This window comes from Sus scrofa, chromosome X (genome assembly GCF_054392235.1).
Source record: "Sus scrofa isolate SSC_HxYL_T2T_F1_AM1 chromosome X, Sscrofa_HxYL_maternal_Yorkshire_Landrace_v2.0, whole genome shotgun sequence".
NCBI classification, from domain to species: domain Eukaryota; kingdom Metazoa; phylum Chordata; class Mammalia; order Artiodactyla; family Suidae; genus Sus; species Sus scrofa.
In genome coordinates this window covers 30,824,891-30,844,091 of record NC_139401.1, presented here as the reverse complement: position 1 = coordinate 30,844,091, position 19,201 = coordinate 30,824,891, and the positions used below count along the sequence as shown (strand labels likewise).

At 40.0% G+C, this 19,201-nt stretch overlaps 1 protein-coding gene across 24 annotated transcripts in view; it reads left to right on the top strand.

The window, feature by feature from the left end:
* DMD (dystrophin) overlaps positions 1–19,201 on the top strand; it is a 2,611,869-nt gene that overhangs the window by 2,455,634 nt on the left and 137,034 nt on the right. For all 24 annotated transcript variants that reach the window (XM_021079543.2, XM_085006422.1, XM_085006420.1 and 21 more), the window contains 1 exon segment: positions 7,243–7,304. In XM_021079543.2, coding sequence (XP_020935202.1) covers positions 7,243–7,304 — 62 coding nt within the window.

Sequence of the window (19,201 nt, the reverse complement as noted above, 5' to 3'; positions counted from 1 at the left end):
AGAATCACCTAGGGACAGCCTCACCCAAAGCTAGTCTTAGGGTGGCCTCCCCTCAGACCTTAACAGCTGCTGCCTCCAAAATTCACTGGCTCAAAATTACTAAAAGATAGCACTAAGGTCTTCATTTATCAGGCAAAATGCCATAAGGGCCCTATTTGCTTTAAAATAGCAACACCAGTCATACCTGCATGCATGTGTCTTTAGTGATAACATTTACATTTGTGTTTGATTTGTCAAGGGTAATGAAGAAACCTGGCACTCCCTTTCCCTTTGGTTCCTGCACTTTAGTTTTGCCTTTTTTTGCCGTGCTGTAGCAGACGGTAAAGGGAGATTGATGTCCTTTCAGCTCGAACATTCTCCGGGAAAAAAAAATGTTGAGAGAAAAAAAAAAAGAGAGGGGGTATTTAAAAAGAAAAAGGGGAACACTTTTTAAACTGTAAACTGAAGTGGAATGAATCAACCAGGACAGATAGTGAAAAGGAAATGGTTGAAAGAAGATAAAAAGAAAAGCGGGCCAATAAAATAAATGGACAAAGAAGGACAATGAAACCACAAAAGAAGTTTATCTTAAAATACCCTTTGAACTCTAATCGAAGATATTATGTGAAGGTTGCGAAAAATTCTTGTGCTAATGAAGGCTTTCTTCTCCTCGGAATATTTCCAAGCTTGTGAGAATTTTGCATAGTTAACCCATGTTGTCATATTGCCAACTCTATGATTAGAAATATTGGAACTGACCGGTCCCGGTAACTTTTTCAATGGAACTTTTCATTGTAAACGGTTTCCTTTTAGATTTCTCGAAAGAGTACTAAAAGACCAAACTGTGCCACACCATCGGTGGTGGTTTTTCAGAGAGGCTATGCCAGTGGTTCTCAAACTTCAGTGTGCCCATAGAATTTTCTGACTCAGTAGCTCTGGGCTGGGGCCCGAGAACTTTCATTTCTAAGAAGTTCCCAGACTGCTGGTCTCTAGACTACAGGAGAACCATTGCTATATTACAAATATATGGGCAAATGCTTCCTTAAAAGTTCCTTTAGCCCAAGATGAGCGGAACCTGAATTTCATGTCTTTAGAGCCCCACCACTTTAATCTTCAGCTGGGGGAAGGGGAAGAGGGAAAAATTCTGCTTGTGACCTTTCTCTTTCATTCTCTCAAAAGAAAACTCTGAACCCACACACTTAATTATCTGCGATGAGGTCATTTTCACCTAGGTCATTTATTTAGGCAACAAGTAGTCTTGCTTGAGGTTTTAAAGGGGTGCTGGCAGGGAGGTGTGTGGCTTCCAGGTTCGCGGGACTACCTTAAATCGCGTCTCTATCTTTCCTTCCCTTTTTTCTTTTTCTTTTCTCTTTCCTTTCCGTTTTGAAAGCCCGGACAGCCCGTCCCGGGGAGTCCGGGTTCCCAGGGCGCTAGGTGGGGGCGGAGCCCGCTCCGGCCCCGCCCCGTCTGTCCGCAGCGCCCCCTCCCGCGCGCCCGCCCGCCCGCCCGCCTGCTAGCCCGCGCCTGCTCCTCCGCAGTGGTTTCAGCTGCGAGCCTGGGCGCGGCGGCGGCGGCGGCGGCGGCGTTCGACTTTCGGGGAGCCCGGCGGCTCTGGGAAGCTCACTCCGTCTCTCGCGCCTTCCCCAGACCGCGGAGCCCTTGCAGCCATGAGGGAACAGCTCAAAGGGTAAGTGCAACGCGGCGCCCTGGGATCGCCGCAGTCCGTGCACTTGTGGCGCGAGCTGGGTGCGAGCCGAGGCGGCCAAAACTTGGACCCGCTCGGCGGCTGGACCCCGGGCGCCCGGCGTCTGGGCGTCGGGGAAGCTCTCCCGCGGGTCCCCTCGGCGCCGCTGCAGGTGCGTCCCAGGGGTTTCCCCCTGGCGCCTGGCTCGCTGGGAGCCCCTTCCCCCGGCTTTAGGACTGGCTCGGAGAGAAAAAGCTCATGTCTCGCCCTACGCAGAGGGGACAGCGCGTTCCCCACGCGGGGATTGCGGCCGCGGGAGCTTTTTGCTTCTTTCCGGGCTGTCTGTATGGAAGTGAGCCTGACAGGCTGTTCCTCAATCGACCCCCGACCTCTCAGAAGGAAGGGGCGCGCGCGGCTCTACCTCCATTGCGCTGCAAGTGCCAAAAGGTCAACTTTCTGCCTGATTTCTCCCGAGGATTCCAACTGACATTTCCCTCGTTGCATTTTCTACTCTATTCGTCCCATGCCCTGATACTTGGAGAAATCAGGAGAGAAAGAAACAACAATTAAAGCCCAGAAGTCAAGGATTTTACATACAGAGAGGATTGAGGGTGTTTTTTTTTTTTTTTTTATTTGCCCTCTGGGGTTGAGTGTGGAGTCATTTCTGAGTGTCCTTCTCTCGCGTTTCTCCAGGTGTCTGTTCTCGTTTTTAAGCAAAGTTTGTCATTCCTGATACGATCATGACAATGAAAAGGGCAGGACGCTGTTTATCTCAGTTAAATTTCAAGTTAAGTTTGAAGCTTGAGTTGAAAGGGTTTAGTTGCCTGAGGGAGACGTATTATTGATTATAAAATACTTTATCGTGGAAGAAAATACATGCAATTTAAGTGAGTAACCGAAGTCTTTAAGTGAAATAAGCATTTGTGGCCAACAGGCTCTTCTTGGTCTCTCTGCTTCTTTTTCCCTGTAGCATCTCCTTGTCACCCCTCCCCCCCAACCCTTTCTCTTTCCTAGATTTTATTTCCTTGTGCCAAATACCCTCTTTGGAGGATATGGTTGCTTCTTGGAGAAGCAGAGGAGCCAATGAAACAACGTGGGTATATGAAAGGTCTCTGACCCTTGATCACCATGGAATTGGTTTCAGTCATCATTGTTTGGTCTTGGATTGGACACGACCCTGAATCGAAATTGCTTTGGCCAAAGTTGAGGGTGGGTGGGAGGTAAGCCGTGAAAAGCAAACAGAAGGGAGGACAAGTAACAGCTGGAACAATCACCCAGGCAATCATCTTTGTCCTGGCTTGAGCCAAACAGAATAAAATGTTAGCTATCCTAGGGAACAAGAATTGAGGACTAGAATCGGCTTTCTGATGCTTAGATTGACACCCCCCCAAACCCCCTGCCCACAGTAGCAGAAACTTTTAAATATATTTTCCCATTCTCACCCTGCCAGTATTCAAGCAGTGTAAGCCAAGTTCAGCATTCAGCATGCAAATGCCAGGGTTTCTCTAGAAAAAGAGCCTGATCCCCAGATTAAAGGGAAATGATTTTGTGTGTGTGGCTCACTGGGCTCCAGATTATATATGAAGCCAAACTCTAATCCTCTGCAAATCGCAAGAGAATGCTACCTTTTTATATCACTGCATAGCGAGTAGGTTGCTCCCTGGGAAATAGTGGAAAGATATATATATATTTTTTTTTTAAAGGCAACTGTTTGGAATATTTTCAGTACCAAATAGCAGTGGTGGCAGAAGAAATCTTATTTTAATTAGGCAACTGCCATTTTCCCTGGGAGAGCAGTAGAAATTTGTTACTTTTTATAAGTGTTTAATATTTGTTTTTAAAGAAACTAAAAAAGCAATTCCAATAAGTCTGATATTCCAGCACTGACAGCAGGAACAGCTCTGAGGCAGTTATAATAACCTTGCACACTATTTGAAACTAAAGAAGGTGAAAGAAAATTTAAATTGTGTGATAGGAAATTAGGTCAGCCCTGTGCTCAGTGGAGTAATGGTTCACTTTCTTATTATTGACAAGTAAGTGTTACCGGGGTCTTTTGTCACATCTAGTGATTTTGTATTTTAATTTGTTCCAGATTCTTATCACGGCCTCAAATAAAGGGGAAGAGAGAGATTATTGTAGCTAGTACATATTTAAAAAAAAAAAGAGGGGAAATCAGAGTTAGAAAGCTGTTCAGAGAGGCATATCTGACGCCAGGTTTTTGAACTGGCAGGGCCAAAATCAATAACATTTTTATAAAGATTTAAAGGGCGTTTTAAGGATTATGTATGAAGCTGGTCTCTGTGTTAATGTTAATGTACATGTAGAATTTTGGTCTTAAGTTGAACATCATTGTTCTCAGGAAGACTGAACAAAAGTGTAACCCTTAACTTGTGAACAGGTTGTGGAATTTCCTTTCTGGTTGGGCACAATGTGAGATGAGTTACGGGAATCACCAAAAACCAGTACCACCCACCCTTCCACCACCACCTCCCCAGCACAGCCTATTTTTCTATATTGTCTGTATATTCCAGGTAAACCTGAGCTTCTTCTCATGGAGTTATTGAGAATCCCCCTGGGTTTGTTTTTTGTTTGTTTGTTTGTTTTGGAGATAGGCACAGTTTCAGAAATATAGTTGTAAAACCTGTATTGATCACAGACCAAAAAAAAATTGGTTTGTCCTATAAGGTAGGAATTATGTAAATTTGTATTTACCATTTCATTCTGTTTATAGTCATTTTCCCTCTCTATTTGGAGGATTAAATATGTCCCACTTGGATTTTGGATTCATCACAGATTGAAAATACCCACATACAGTGAAGTGAATATTTGGTTCCGTCATAGAGTTGTCCCCAAAGCTGAAGTCGTTTGAGCTGTGTTGCCAGCCTTTTTCAGCAGTAAATGATTAAAAGATAATTTTTCTAGTTTGGAGGATTAGTCACACCTTTTTATTCTTTTTCTACCTTCCTCTTGTGCTCACTCTTTTCACATAGTGCTGGCTTGTAACTGAAGTGAAGCTAACCCTGCAAAGGTGAAATATCAATTAATCTTTCGAGTATTGAAGGCGAAGAAGGTAAAAGAAGCTTGGCTTTTGGATTTGTTTTGAGTTTGTTTATCTAGCTTATTCAAATCCCCCAGAAGCACAGGTAGTTGGGAGAAAGAATGAGGATCTGGAAAGGACTGGTAGCTGGTAGCTCACAAATGGGGCGTAGACTCAGGGGCTTAGGCTTTCTTTATCTCTGGACTGATGGATTAAATAATACTTTCTAAATTCCTTTTCATAATTTTTAACCACTGGAATAAATTCCTTAGGAAGAAGTGTCTCAACAGTCATGAAGGCTGTTTTGGAGGGAGTATGCCCCACGAAGCTCTGTCTGTGTAGGATTCTCCTGTCACTTGTGTGCAAGTTTCTCTTTTCTCTTGGGATTGCGTTTGCTACAAGTTATTTCTTGTCTGCATCCCTCCGATTTGAAGTCCATTACAGATGGTGGCTTTTCAGACTGCTTCTCTCTGTCTCTGTCAGGTCAGCTTTATCAGCTCAGACAGACATTTTTCTGCCTATCAATTGAAGATGCTATGGTCTTGGACCCACATGTCCCAGAGGTGGGATGTTATTATTATGCAGCATGTATAGTAAAAGCCTGTACCTGTGGTCACATGGGCTTTCCCCTTTTCGCCCTTCCTCCCTCCCTGGTGCTCCCATAGGGCTTGCCTTTGGAAATGGCAGAGGCCTAAATGCAGTGCAGGGTGGTCTCAATAGAAGGTAACCTTTCCACGCTGGGCACTCGTGTACAGAATCGGTACACAGTCATTTTCAGAGCTAAAAAAAAAAAAAAAGCCTGACAATCAGCAGCACTTTTTCCATGAAGCTGCAAACTGCAGCTTATTTGGACTGCATATAAAGCACCAGTACCTCTCACCCTTTCTCCAGATCGTAAACCAGTATGGACATGGAGCTTCCTCAAACCTCCTAAAGCATGGGCTGTATCTTTTGCTTGTGTGGCTCTCTAAGACTTGGGATCTACTCTGGTACATTCCCTCAACTGAGAAGCCCCTATCTATTCCTCAGATGCAAATTATCTCTGGGGAAAAGTCAAATAGAAAGGAACGGTTTTGGAAGAGACTCAAGTAGACATTCTCCAGTGAACACTTTCTTGTCAATTTCTTTCATTAGCCCTCCCGTTTGGATACTGAGTGGTAAATAGCAGGGGGATGGCCTCTGAAGTTGTACAGTTTGGGTAATTTCCACATGTTTTTGTGTCCTTTGTGATTATGTTGTATGTATTGAACCCTAATAAATGTTTCCCCTTGTTGCTTATTTTCTTTAAAACAGAGGTAATACTCATCAAGTGTGATCCTCATAATCAACTAATGAAAGGTTTGCTTTTAGTGTGCTGTAATTTGGGGGCCACATAATGACAAAAATGACCACATATTGAATGTCAAAATGTATCAGTCCCTTAACTTTATCAGCTCATCCTTTAAGGGCCCCAGGTAAGCAGGCTGGCTCCAGATGTCCCAGCTAGTAGGCCACAGAGCCAGAATCCCATCCTAAAATTTAAAACCCATGCTAAGGTCACTTGACATTGCTACCTCCCCAAGCTCCTCCCTCTGTAGGAGGCCTCTTACTTGCTGTTCCCCTTGAAGTGTCCACTATTAAGCCATTTTCCCCCCTCCATCCCCCCTTCCCCTCAAAGATGATGAATAGGCTCTGCTTATGAGGTATCGTTCAAGGCTGCATTTTACTGCATCAAAGCCCAGTCATGCAATCCCTGAACACTGGAAATACGATGCTATGGTGATTTATGTAGATGGGCCAAAGTAAGGAAAAGTATATGTAGTTATCTCTCCCGGGTTTATTCACGGAAATGAATGAGGAACAAAGGTGTTTTGTTCTTTTTGTGGCAGGAGCTGATAGCCAGCAACCACACTTAGCTAAACTTCAAGAAATGGAAGAGAACTGTGAATGCTTCATTCAGGCCCAAGTAAATACAGGCAAACCTGCAGGGTTATAGAGAATGCTGACTTGAGAATACATTCTAAAAGTCATGGGAGGAAGGAAAGTATGACCTATGAGTCAGGCAATGGATATACAGTGAAATACAGCCGTAACGGAGATGAGATATGGATATGGAGAAGAAAGTAATGGAAAAGTGTCAAGGACAGTTGAAGCAAATGAGAAGTGAGGTGCTTTATTTATTAAGCTACTGTCCAGTATCTCTTTGACAGAGTTGAAGAACACTTATCAGTATCCTTCTTGTATGTTTTGAATTCGACAGGTGAAGAAATCCTGATTTTTCGGTTATCGATTATATAACAAGGTCATTTTATTATCACAGAAGCACAGCCAACTGGTGGATGCAAAAAATAAACAAATGCTAGTTACCAAATAATGATCCTATTGCTTTTCCCATTGAAAGCCTCTCTGCTTGGAAAATATAAACATTCTTCACTACAGGATGGAAGTCCTTTGAAGGAAAGAAGCCAAATGATGCAAAACTGCACTGTGCCTTTTTTTGTCTCTCCTTTGCTCTATCACTCATTCTAAATTCTAAAGTCTCTCTTTGTATTTTATGTTTTAGCCACGAGACCCAAACAACTTGCTGGGACCATCCCAAAATGACAGAGCTCTACCAGTCTTTAGGTAAGGACATTCCCATATTTCTTCCAGGTGAAATGACAGATGACTCTTAGGATAAAGTAGTTTTTAGCACGGAAGTCATTTGTTGTCTAAATCTCTCACTTGATTGCTGAAGGGTGAAAACAACAACACCTTTCTGTTTGAAATTGATGATCAGCTTTCTTTTTTTTGGAGGTTGCTTAAAAATAAGTTTTCAGATTTCATCGATTCCTGAAAATTCAATATATTTGAGAAGGCCAAAAGGTCTTGATAATTTTCTTTGCTGCCTGAAAGGATGGAAAAATACTTGCAATTTATGGCAGTTTTTCCCCAATGGAGAAAGAAAACTGTTTCAAGTTGTTCTTATTGATTTCTTCCTTGTGAAACCAAGAAAACATTTTTGCAAAATCACAAATGTTGTGTAAAGGAATTTTCTGCAGTCACTCCAGTGCTCATAATTCCTAAGCCATCAGATCTTCAGCATGTACATTCCAGTGATTTCTCTACTATGGCTTGTTTTCTGTTGGTGTGAGAGCCTGACAGTACCATTACCCCCAACCCACAACTTGGAATTTTTTGAACAGATGTACAGCCTCCAAATAAAGGGAAAATACAGATCTTTTTAATCCTTGATCAAGTCCACTCTGTACCATTTTAGATCCCTCAGGCATAATCTGAAATTGAATTCTCTCACATTAACTAGTTGTTTTAATTAAAAAATTGTCATGTCTTCTCTACTACTAAAAAAATTTTAAAGTCATTTTTTGTGAATGGGCATATTTACAGACTAAGATAAAGCAAACTCTTTGGGTTTAAAATTATGTGACAAAGCCCATGGGAATCAGGGTGCTCAAACATAGATATGTGTGTGTCATATGTCTGTGTGTGTGTGTATAGCTATGCCTTTCTGTCATAGGTTCCCATTGGTTAATGAATTGTAGCTATAGAAACCTTAAGAAATGGGGTAGGAAATATTAGCCCCCTCCCCAAATTGCTTCCCTAAACTTTTTCTATTTAGAAATGATAGAAGTTTCTTCTAGAAAATCTAAAAAATGCAAAGTGTGAAAAAGAAAAGTAACTTACAATTCTACTCTGAAATATCCAGTACATTTCATTTCATTGCATTTATGTCATTGCACTCTAGCGCTAAGAGTGCATGTGTGTGCAGATATATACACACACATGCAGACTTTGAAACACTTTAAAAAAAAAACCAGCTAATCTTCAAGTGCTACATTTTCAGCCCCTGTACAATGTTTCTGGCTTTTGTGCTGCACTGCTTGAACCACAGATGGAAAACCTGAATGCTCATGTTTTGGCAAATGAGAGAATGAGACTTCATCTGAAGTGGGCAGTGGCTCTGCTGGGGCAACTGATAGTCCCATAGCCTAGCACTCTCAAGACCTAGGATTTTTTTCAAGACAAACTAGAAATTTGTCAAAAAAAAAAAAAAAAAAAACTCATTTAAACCTGTCTCTGGGCCTCCTGATAATAACCTTTTGTTCACACAGGCTCATCCCGCTTGTAATTTTTTCCACTCTAATCACAGTGAGCTCTAAGTCTAATATTTTAATTTACTTTTATTCAAAAATTATCATTATTATAGAATCAATACTTGTTCATAATTTTTAAAGTTTGCAAATATAGACAAGCTAATAAAAAAGAAAAGAAGACAAATTATCTATAACCCACCTTTTAGCTGACTAATGTTTAACAACCTAATAGGTATCCTCAAAGATTTCTTTCTATGCATACATTTTTACAAAAGTTGAATCATTCTGTTTTATAATTAGCTTTGATTCACCTAGAGGTAGTGTACCATGGCAACTTTCCATTTCATTGCCTTGTATTCTCTACCAGCTTACTTTTAATCACTCTGTAATGAGAAATCACAAACATGTTGATAAAAAGCTAATTATGAACTATCAATGAAGAGGTGTTTGCATCTTTAATAGGAATTAAATATGCTTTTTGTCATGATATTTTAAAAGTTTTGGAGTTCCTGTTGTGGCGCAGTGGTTAATGAATCCGACTAGGAACCATGAGGTTGTAGGTTCGATCCCTGGCCTTGCTCAGTGGGTTAAGGATCCAACATTGCCATGAGCTGTGGTGTAGGTCACAGACGTGGCTCAGATCTGGCGTTGCTGTGGCTATTGCGTAGGCCAGGGGCTACAGCTCTGATTGGACCCTAGCCTGGGAACCTCTATATGCCGCGGGAAAAAAAAAGGTTTTCTCAGTAGGCCAAGTATGGTGGTAAACTCAAAACTGGTAATCTGGCATGATTTGTAACCTTGAGCAAATCACCTGACTTTGGAAGATAATGGAATTTTACAGTTGAAGGGAAATTCAGAGCTCATTTGTTAACAGACCTTTCCTTTGATGAATCAACTTAATTGAGACAATTCACATATAATAAAATGCAGCCATCATAAATATGTGCTCATTCTACCCGCCCTTTGAAATTTCATTTTTTGCTACCCTAATAACAAACATCTTGGAAATGAACTAAGTGTTGAAATTTGTTTTTCAGCTTTCAAAACTTATATTTCCAGTATTTTTGTTACAATCACATATTACTTGGATTAAATTTTATTCAAATGGTGACACATCATGTAGTGTCTTCGTTGATTAAGAGCCTGCTGTACGTGCTGCATGTGGAACATGTTTGTCAGCAACTGTTGTGCTGAGTAGATGGTATCAACAACCTAATTTCATGGGACAGTGAAGTCAGGTGCAGAGAAACTGTCTCTCAGGGATATGGAACAGTATGTATAGCTCTCTGCTGGTATTTACCCCAGGTCTTCTATTGGTGTTTGTACTTATCTCATTGGTTTTATTAACTTAGTAAAGTATATCCGTGTAGGTTACCACTCACCTGCTACAAACATGTACCAATTGACATTTTTACCTACAGATAGACAATTACTCAAATGGTATTTCTGGAACAAACCGTGACATTTCTAGAAATAGTATGGTGGATTCCTGGACATTGAACACTCTTTCTTTGAGTGTTGCCTGGTATAATATACATGGAATGGCTGATTTAGTAGTTTGTTACATGTCTACATCCCTGAGATAACCTATAAGACTAAGTACCATTACTGCCCTTCCCACTCTCAAATTAGAGTATTTCAGAGTGGAAATATAAGCCTAACATACTGAAAAGAAACCTTTAATTTCTTTTTTATCTCTATATGTCAGCTTATCTTTTTCCTCAGGAGGTATCCCTTTGAGGTCCAAGTTGATATCTTGACCTGGATGAAATGGTTGGAAGCCTTCAACTGCCCTCAGGTCACAGAAGGCATCATGAAAGAAAAACTGGTATTGTGGTCTGGTGTGTTCAGTTTTAGACAATATTTTGGGCCCTCTCCTAATGGAACCTGAACCACTTGTCTGTGATGACATGTTGAAAATATCAAGATGTTGCTAATCCCCATGATACTCCCAACTCCAGACATAACTCTGCTGTAGAAGCTATCATGCTTCATGGTATGCATGAAATGTTACACATTCCTAATATGCTCACTTCTGAGGAGATTTCCATTATTCTCTAATTTGCCCAAATCCCCAACCAGCCTCTTTAACATATTCTGTTTTCTGCTTTGCCCCTAAATGCATCCACATGTTCCCCCCAACCCATGGTCCAAGCACCATAGTATTGTGAGCCAAAATCATTTCATAAGAACTTGAAAAGGTAGCACTTGCATATTAACTGATGGAAGGCTGTGGTATTACTTGAAATGTTAATATTGGAGACCTTTACTTAGTACAATTCTAGATGATTTTTCTTTTTTATTCTTCTTTTCTTGACCTTCTGCAATGAATTTATATTATTTACAGTTAAGTATTTAGCAAAAAGTTTCTTCATCAATACCCCCATCCCATTTCTTAGTGTTCTCACAGCTATATTTGCAGTGTTTTTTTTGTTTGTTTGTTTGTTTTTTTGTTTTTTGTTTTTTGCCTTTGACTGCACCCACTGAATGTGGAAGTTTCCAGGCCAGGGATTGAACCCACACCAGGGCAATGACCCAGACTGCTACAGTGACAACACCAGATTCTTAATCCACTGCACCACAGGAGTGTTCTCACAGCTATAATTCATTAACCAATGAGAACCTATGAGAGAAAAGCAGCAATAGTCACACATACAACCAACCCGTGCCCCCCTCACCCTGCTTGCTCCACATCACATACACATATACAGAATTTCTACTTAAGTCCCGATTCCCATAAACATTATCAGGTAAATTTAAACACAAGGAGATTATCTCCTGTGCTGTTAGTCTCTGAATATGTCCATTCACAAAAAGCTGACTTAAAAATTTTTCAGGGTAAAAAAGTAAGGCTAACTTTTTTGATTAAAAAACAAAAATGTATAAGAATTCCTTTGAGGTTATTCACACCAGGTCTAAAATGGATGTTTCGAGTAAGCTTTCATCAAATGCTAAAAAGATTTTCTTTTCCGCTTCTATTTAGACTGTGCCCCCATTTAAAAAATTCCAAGTTATGAGGGAAAAATAAGCTCCCACACAAACAAGAAACAAGGCATAGTAAAGAAATAATTTAAGCATTCACAATGATGAACTGACAGTCATTAGGAATTTGAGCATTGGAAGGTCTCCAGAAATTTTTTTACACAACATTAACGGTTTGGCAAAAGCATTGTCTTGTTTGCACAAAGAAGAAATCAATAAGGACAACTTGAAAACAGTTTTCTTTTGACATTTTTCTCTGACTACTCCCAGTATGATGAGGTGAGTGATATATAAAACAAAATTTCCCACATCTATATTTTCTGTGGCCTTAATATCCTTATCCTTAGAATGAAAGTATTGGACCCAAATGTTGAAGAATTTTGTTTTTCTCTTCCTTTGGGCTGAGGTGGGTCAATCTCTTTCCAAAACTTGCTGTGATCATAATTTTCAGAGAAGTACCTTTGGCTGAGTCTGCAGACAAATAGTTTTCTAAAAGTTTAATCATTCCTGTTTTTGAAAAGAAAATTATGGACTTGGAGAATGGACTTGTGGTTGCCAAGGGGGAGGGAGAGGGAGTTGGGTGGTTGGGGAGCTTGGGGTCAATAGATACAAACTATTGCCTTTGGAATGGATGAGCAGTGAGATCCTGCTGTGTAGCCCTGGGAACTATGTCTGGTCACTTATGATGGAGCATGATAAAGTGTGAAAATAGAATGTGTACATGTATGTGTAACTGGGTCACCATGCTGTACAGTAGAAAAAAAATTGTATTGGGGAAATAACTGTTTAAAAAAATCATTCCTGTTTTTAAAAATGCGCTTTCTGCGCAAACAAGCAACAGGGAGAAGATCCTGCCACCCATCCTGTCTTACAGACAAAGTGAGACAAGCTGTTCTCAAGTAGGGAGGCGCTCTGGAAATAAGCCTGCAGACCCATCTATTTGTTGTTGAGAAGGCATATTCTTCATCTCTTTTAGAAGTAATAATAGGCTCCATTCATGAGGTGAATTTCAGGTTTCTATTAGCAGCTTTACAAATGTAATGGTAAGATGGTTGTTCCAGTTGGTTATCTTGGTGATTTAAAACCTAAAGCTCTTTAAGGCTCCATAAGGCATTTTAAAAATCAGTAGATGTCAGACAGTAATGTGCTCTGGAATTTATTTTGAAATACTAATATAATATGGATTTACATACAGTGCCATTATATGATAAAAAGTCTGTCATTTTCTCATGATTTATTTCCAGGTTCTTAGGTTCACTACTGAAATTTATGTAAACATTTTAAAAAGAGTGTGTCTCCCCCCCCATATACGTATATGCATGTGCATGTGTGTATATATGTGTGTGTGTGTATATATATATATATATATATGGCTTAAAAATACTTTAAAGAAGTAGTCCTTAATCTGTCTGTCTTATGGGAGTATATTAATTATAAATATAATAAAATCTTTATGTGGTCCCCTCCATGGCTTCTTTCTGACCTACAGTATGAAGTATTTACATGAGGGATACCGGCAGTACAGTGCAGGAATATTTGCAAAGGAGATATAGTTTTAAAATAAGTAAGATCGTGTGAAGAGAGAACCATTAAGCTCCAGAAGGTTAACTAACATCATTTCAAACCATTTATTAAAATCTAGATGTGCCAAATGATCTGACATTTCGTATCCCAATTGTCTTTTCCTTCTTTGACACCCTTTCACCATCAGTTTCTTCTCTAGAGGTGTTACTCCCTCTCTTTTCATACAGGTCTGGCATTCTCCAGAAAAATCTATCCCCTCTTATCTGTTGTGCAAGTTTTGGAGCCCACTCTCCATGAGGATCCCTTGAATGATGTAAAAGTTTTTGATTTTCAAAAGTGGGATTATGAAGGTTTTAGGAATTCTTAGCAAAAGTGGCCTTAAAAACCCTTGTGATTTGAAGGCAGTCCATGAGCACATCGCCTTTTAACCTCATATCTGCTGCCTGAGAAGAGCTTCAGAATGTTTGAATGAGGGCTCAGTTTTTGGGTCTGGGGCTGGTGTGATTCTTCAGCAATCCTAGTTAAGAGGACCAGTCAAGTCAAGAGGCTAAGAGCTTCATCAAGATACATCGATATCATTATTAATAAGTAATTGTGGCTGCCCAGATAGAGTTAGAAACACTGCCATGGAAATCCTCTTCCTCTTTCCTCAGTTTGCCAAGAGGAAGGAAACTCGGCTTATTTTCCCTCTCTCTGATAGGCTTGCTACATTCCATTAAGTAGTCCCTTCTGAGGATGTAGGAACCAGGGCTCTGAATGACTAGGAATTCCTTCTGCATTGGGAGTATGTCCTAAGGCTTTTCTTCGCATGTTTTATAAACTAAGCCCTTCTCAACCAAGCTACTCAATATGTAGCATAGTCCTTGTTTCATCTCTTTTTCTCTAGTTCTTTAAGTATTGCTAACTGTTAAAATTTCTGCCTTCTGATTTTCTACTACCATAATACCTTGAATTGGAAAGAATATCTCAATTCAGCTCCCAGCTTGGGTGTGACCTTGAGCTAGTCCTTTACTTTCTCATGGTCTCAGGTTTCTGACTTAATCTGGTTGGGCAGCGACCTTCCATCTCTGATGGAATGGTCTGATTTTATTTTAACTTCCAGCTAGGTTTGGCTTAGCCTTATGTATAATGTGCCCAACTTCCCAGTTTCCCTTTGTCACCAGCAGCCTGGAAGATAGGAATAATAGGACCATCACGTGTATAACTATTGTACTTTCACTTTTGTAGCACTCTACAGTGTGCAAAGAATTTTCAGAAATAACTGTATTTAATCTGTTTGCAGCTGTAAGTTAGGTATATAGCTGGCATCTGACCTGAACTGAATGTTCTGTCATTTTTGGTTTCAGATCTTCTATCCTGCCATGCGTTTGAGTAGGCTTCTCTTTGAGATTTGGAAAATAATGTTACCATATCAGTGGATAGGTAAATCATTTTCTTCTTTCCATTTGGACTTGAGCAGGCTGAGGTGCAAGACTTGCTTTGACTTACTCATACTGACATACGGGTAGAGATAAGGAACCAAGTCCAGAGCACACATTTTATGGCTCCTAGTTAGCTATTCTCAAAGGAGGATCCATTACTCGTAGCATGATTTATAAAACTGCTTTATCAGCATAATTAAGCTATGGAATCTCAAATGACGTTCTCTATTCCCTAGCTGACAAAGCGAGCACAGGAGATTTACTCAGATTTGCCAAAGAGAAGGCATAAGTTATTAAGGCCGTTATAAATGTTCTTCCTTTACTTCTATCCTGCTTATAAAAGAAAAAAGACAAATAATCTGCTCTTTTAAATTCATTTAGGATCAATTGATTGTCTCCATTTGTAAAATAGAAATGTAATCTTCAAATCAAATTTTATGGCATTTTAATGGGATATTCTTTTGTAATATTTTTTCTTGTTCAAATAACTTGATTCAGAGCTTCTAATTGAAGAACAGAAATAAGTAGATATTTCTGAATTGCATCTTCCAAAACTTGTTTCAGAAGGGAACTCAGAAGGATTCTCTTTCAGACTTAGACTAGTTTACAATTTAAAAGAGATGCCAAATTATAATTTACTTGATCTAAATAAGAGCATTAAGGTTACACCTGCAGCTGTGAGAAAAATGTTGGATGTGTACAATTTTATGTAGCTGGATCTGCAGAAGACAATTTTTACACATGAGGTAAAGGCATCTAAAAACGTGTCTGCTCTTATTCAGACATTTCCAATATTCCTTTTTTAAGCACACAAGTCTGATTACCTCTGTCTCTCGGGAGCCGCAATTTTGCTGGAAAGAGATTCAGAACAGTCAGAACACTCGCGTAAAATAGATAGTGAGTTTTTAAAGTCCATACTCTCTACAGTAGTATTAAAGTGACCTAAAAATATTCCAAAAGACTCTCTTACAACACAGAAGATGAGTCATTAGCTTATGTATGAATTGGCGATATTCTGTGAGAATGTTGCAGAATTTGCCATTCCACAAAGTTTTGATCCCTTGCATAACTCCAAGGAAGTCCTTGTGCCCCCAATACATCGAAGCTTATGTAACCGGAACACATCTTGTATATGAGCTTGCGTTAGTGCGTGCACATGCATGTGTGCACAGATACTTATGTACTTACTTTTTTTTTTTTTTTTGCTTTTTAGGGCCACTCCTGCAGCATATGGAGGTTCCCAGGCCAGGGGCCTAATCGGAGCTACAGCTAGCTGCCTGCATTCGCCACAGCCACAGCAACGCGGGATCCGAGACCTGTCTGTGACCTACACAACACCTCATGGCAACACCAGATCCTTAACTCATTGAGCGAGGCCGGGGATCGAACCCGAAACCTCATGGTTCCTAGTCAGATTCATTTCCACTGTGCCACAACGGGAACTCCCCACTTACACACATTTTTAAATCAAGCATGCATTTTGGTGGGAAAGTGCTTAGTTTTATATTTTTGCTTTCTAGTTTTATAAAGAGGCCATCAGTTTTAGAGCACTGCTTCTCAGAGTGGTGAAGGACGATTTTTTTCAAAACATGTAGTACATTACAAGCTTTTAGGTTGTCTTATTGCAGCTGACTAGTATATGCTCATATCACACATAACTTACTGCACAAGTTCAGCCATAGTTAACCTAGTCCATACCTCATTCTGTGAAATGGACCCATTGATTATGCATTTGGATGTCGTAGCACTGTCCAGTTCCTATAAAAATATTGCTTAACACATTCCCAGTTTCTGTGTTTGTGAAAAACCGTACTTTGAAAAGTAGTTTGAGAGCACTTAATTTTTGAAAGTACAGTGTAAATTCAGGGAGTTCCCACTGTGTTGTAGTGAGTTAAGAACCTGACTGCAGCACCTCAGGTCACTGAACAGGTTCAGGTTTGAGCCCAGCAGAACGTGGTAGGTTAGAGGATCCAGCATTTCCACAGCTGTGGCGTATGTTGCAGCTGTGGCGTATGTTGCAACTGTGGCTTGGATTCAATCGCTGGCCCAGGAACTTCTATATGTCACTGATGTGTCCATTAAAAATAAATAAAAAATAAATGTAAACTCAAATCAAATGACCTTGGGAGAGGGTAATTAATTGATGCCAAACAAGAACACCTGGAAAATGTTATTTATGGGATTTTTAATTTTGTCAATTGAGTCAAGTCCAGGCAAAGGTGGAATCTATGTTCTTTCCCATTTCACAGCCCTCCTTAGCAATTATTTTGGAGATCAAAATAAAGAATCACCCAATACAGGAAAGGGTCAACCAGATATTAAGTGTCAGGGTCCCTGCTGTCTAATTCAATGCCTCCTCCACCCCTAGAATTAAATGTAGCATATAACATACAATGGGTTTCAAATACAAGTTTGTTTTTTATCTCAAAACGATGTGGTATGTGTACTCTTTATGTTATGTGTTCAATTCAGTGGGGAACTGATCGATTTTACTGTGACTTAGTGTCACTTTATGCATTCGGGTTGGGAGGTAATATGATGTAGCAGCACAATAGTTCATTGACTTTGAGGCTGGTGAGACATGGATTTAAAATTCTGGCTCTGACACAAGTCCTCTGTGGCCAAAGACAAAGGCAGTAACAATTTTGAACCCCAATTTTGTGATTTATTAAATGGTTATAATGATACTCACCTTGGGGAATGTTGTGGGTAAATAGTATATGTAAAACTATGAAATGTCTGACATAGTAACTGCTGAAAGAATTATTATTAAGTTTCTTTTTTATTATTAAAGTATAGTTAATTTACAGTGTTTCGCCAAGTTCTGTTGTACAACAAAGTGACCCAATCACACTTATTTCCCTGTGCTGTACAGTAGGATCCCATTGCTCATCCGTTCCAAATATAACAGTTTGCATCCCCCAAAACTTCCAAAATGCCATCCATTTCACTCCCTCCCCTTCCCCACCCCCAGCAACCCCAAGTCTGCTCTTCTTGGCCATGATCTGTTTCTGTTTTTTGTTTGTTTGTTATTGTTAGATAGGATCATCTGTTCCATATTTTAAATTCCACAAATAAGTGATATCGTATGGCATTTGTCTTTTTCTTTCTTGCTTACTTCACTTAGTATGAGAATCTCTATTTCCATCCATGTTGCTGCAAATGGCGTTAGCTTGTCTTTCTTTATGGCTGAGTAATATTCTATTGTATCTATGTACCATATCTTAATCCATTCATCTTGTCAATGGACATTTAGGTTGTTTCCATGTCTTGGCTATTGTGAATAGTGCTGCTATGAACACAGGGGTGCATATATCTTTTTCAGTGAAAGATTTGTCTGGATATATGCCTAGCAGTGAAATTGCTGAATAATATGGCATCTCTGTATTTAGTTTCCTGAGGTACATCCTCAGTTTTCCATAGTGGTTGTACCAATTTACATTCCCACCAAAAGTGGAGGAGGGTACCTTTCTTTGCACACTCTCTCCAGCATTTGTTATTTGTTGACTTGTGAATGATGGCCATTCTGACTGGTGTGAGGTGGTACCTCATGGTAGTTTTGATTTGCATTTCTCTGATAATTAGTGATATTGAGCATTTTTTCATGTGTCTATTGGCTATTCATATGTCTTCTTTGGAAAAATGTCTCTAGGTCTTGTGCCCATTTTTCATTTGGGTTGCTTGTTTTTTTGTTGTTGAGTTGCGTGAGTTCGTATATTTTGGAGTTAGGCCCTTGTCTGTTGCATTGTTGGCAAAGATTTTCTCCCATTCTGCAGGTTGTCTTTTCGTTTTTTTAATGGTTTCCTTTGCTGTGCAAAAGCTTTTGAGTTTGATTAGGTCCCATTGGTTTATTTGTGTCTTTATTGTCATTATTCTAGGAGATGAATCAATTAAGATGTTGCTGAAGAAATTATAATTGCTATCGATGATGAGGCAGATACAACATTTCTTATTATTAGTGCTATTATCATACCCTGTGTCCCTCCTTATCCAAAGGATAGAAATGTGCACAAGAATTCAAGAGTAAAAAGAAAGGAGAAAGCTTGTAAAATAATGTGGCATGTCCAGGAAAGTGTCTAACACAGGGTAAACACCTAACAGATGGTGGTGATGCTATTATGGTAGGGAGGGGACAAGGGAATGGCTGCAGAGGTGAGGAGGGATGAGACCATAAAAAACTTGTATGACATGGCCAAAGGTTTAGATGCTAAGAGTTTTGACTTGGGTAAAGTATTAGTCAGGGTCCAGTCAGGAAATAGAAACCACTCTAGTTATTTCAAACAGAGGGGATTTATACAGGAAATTGGTTACCCAGTGATGGAAGTGCTGAGAAGCCAAATAGACAGCAAGGAGCCTCGGCTCTACTCAGGGCTGGAGGAACAGTGCCAAGAGGTGGTATCATCAAGAGCCCCAGAAGTCAGAGCCAGCTGGAGCTAGAACCAGTGGCCAGTTGGGACCACTAAGGAGGGGTTCCTGGGAAGGAGCCAGAGGAAGGAGACAC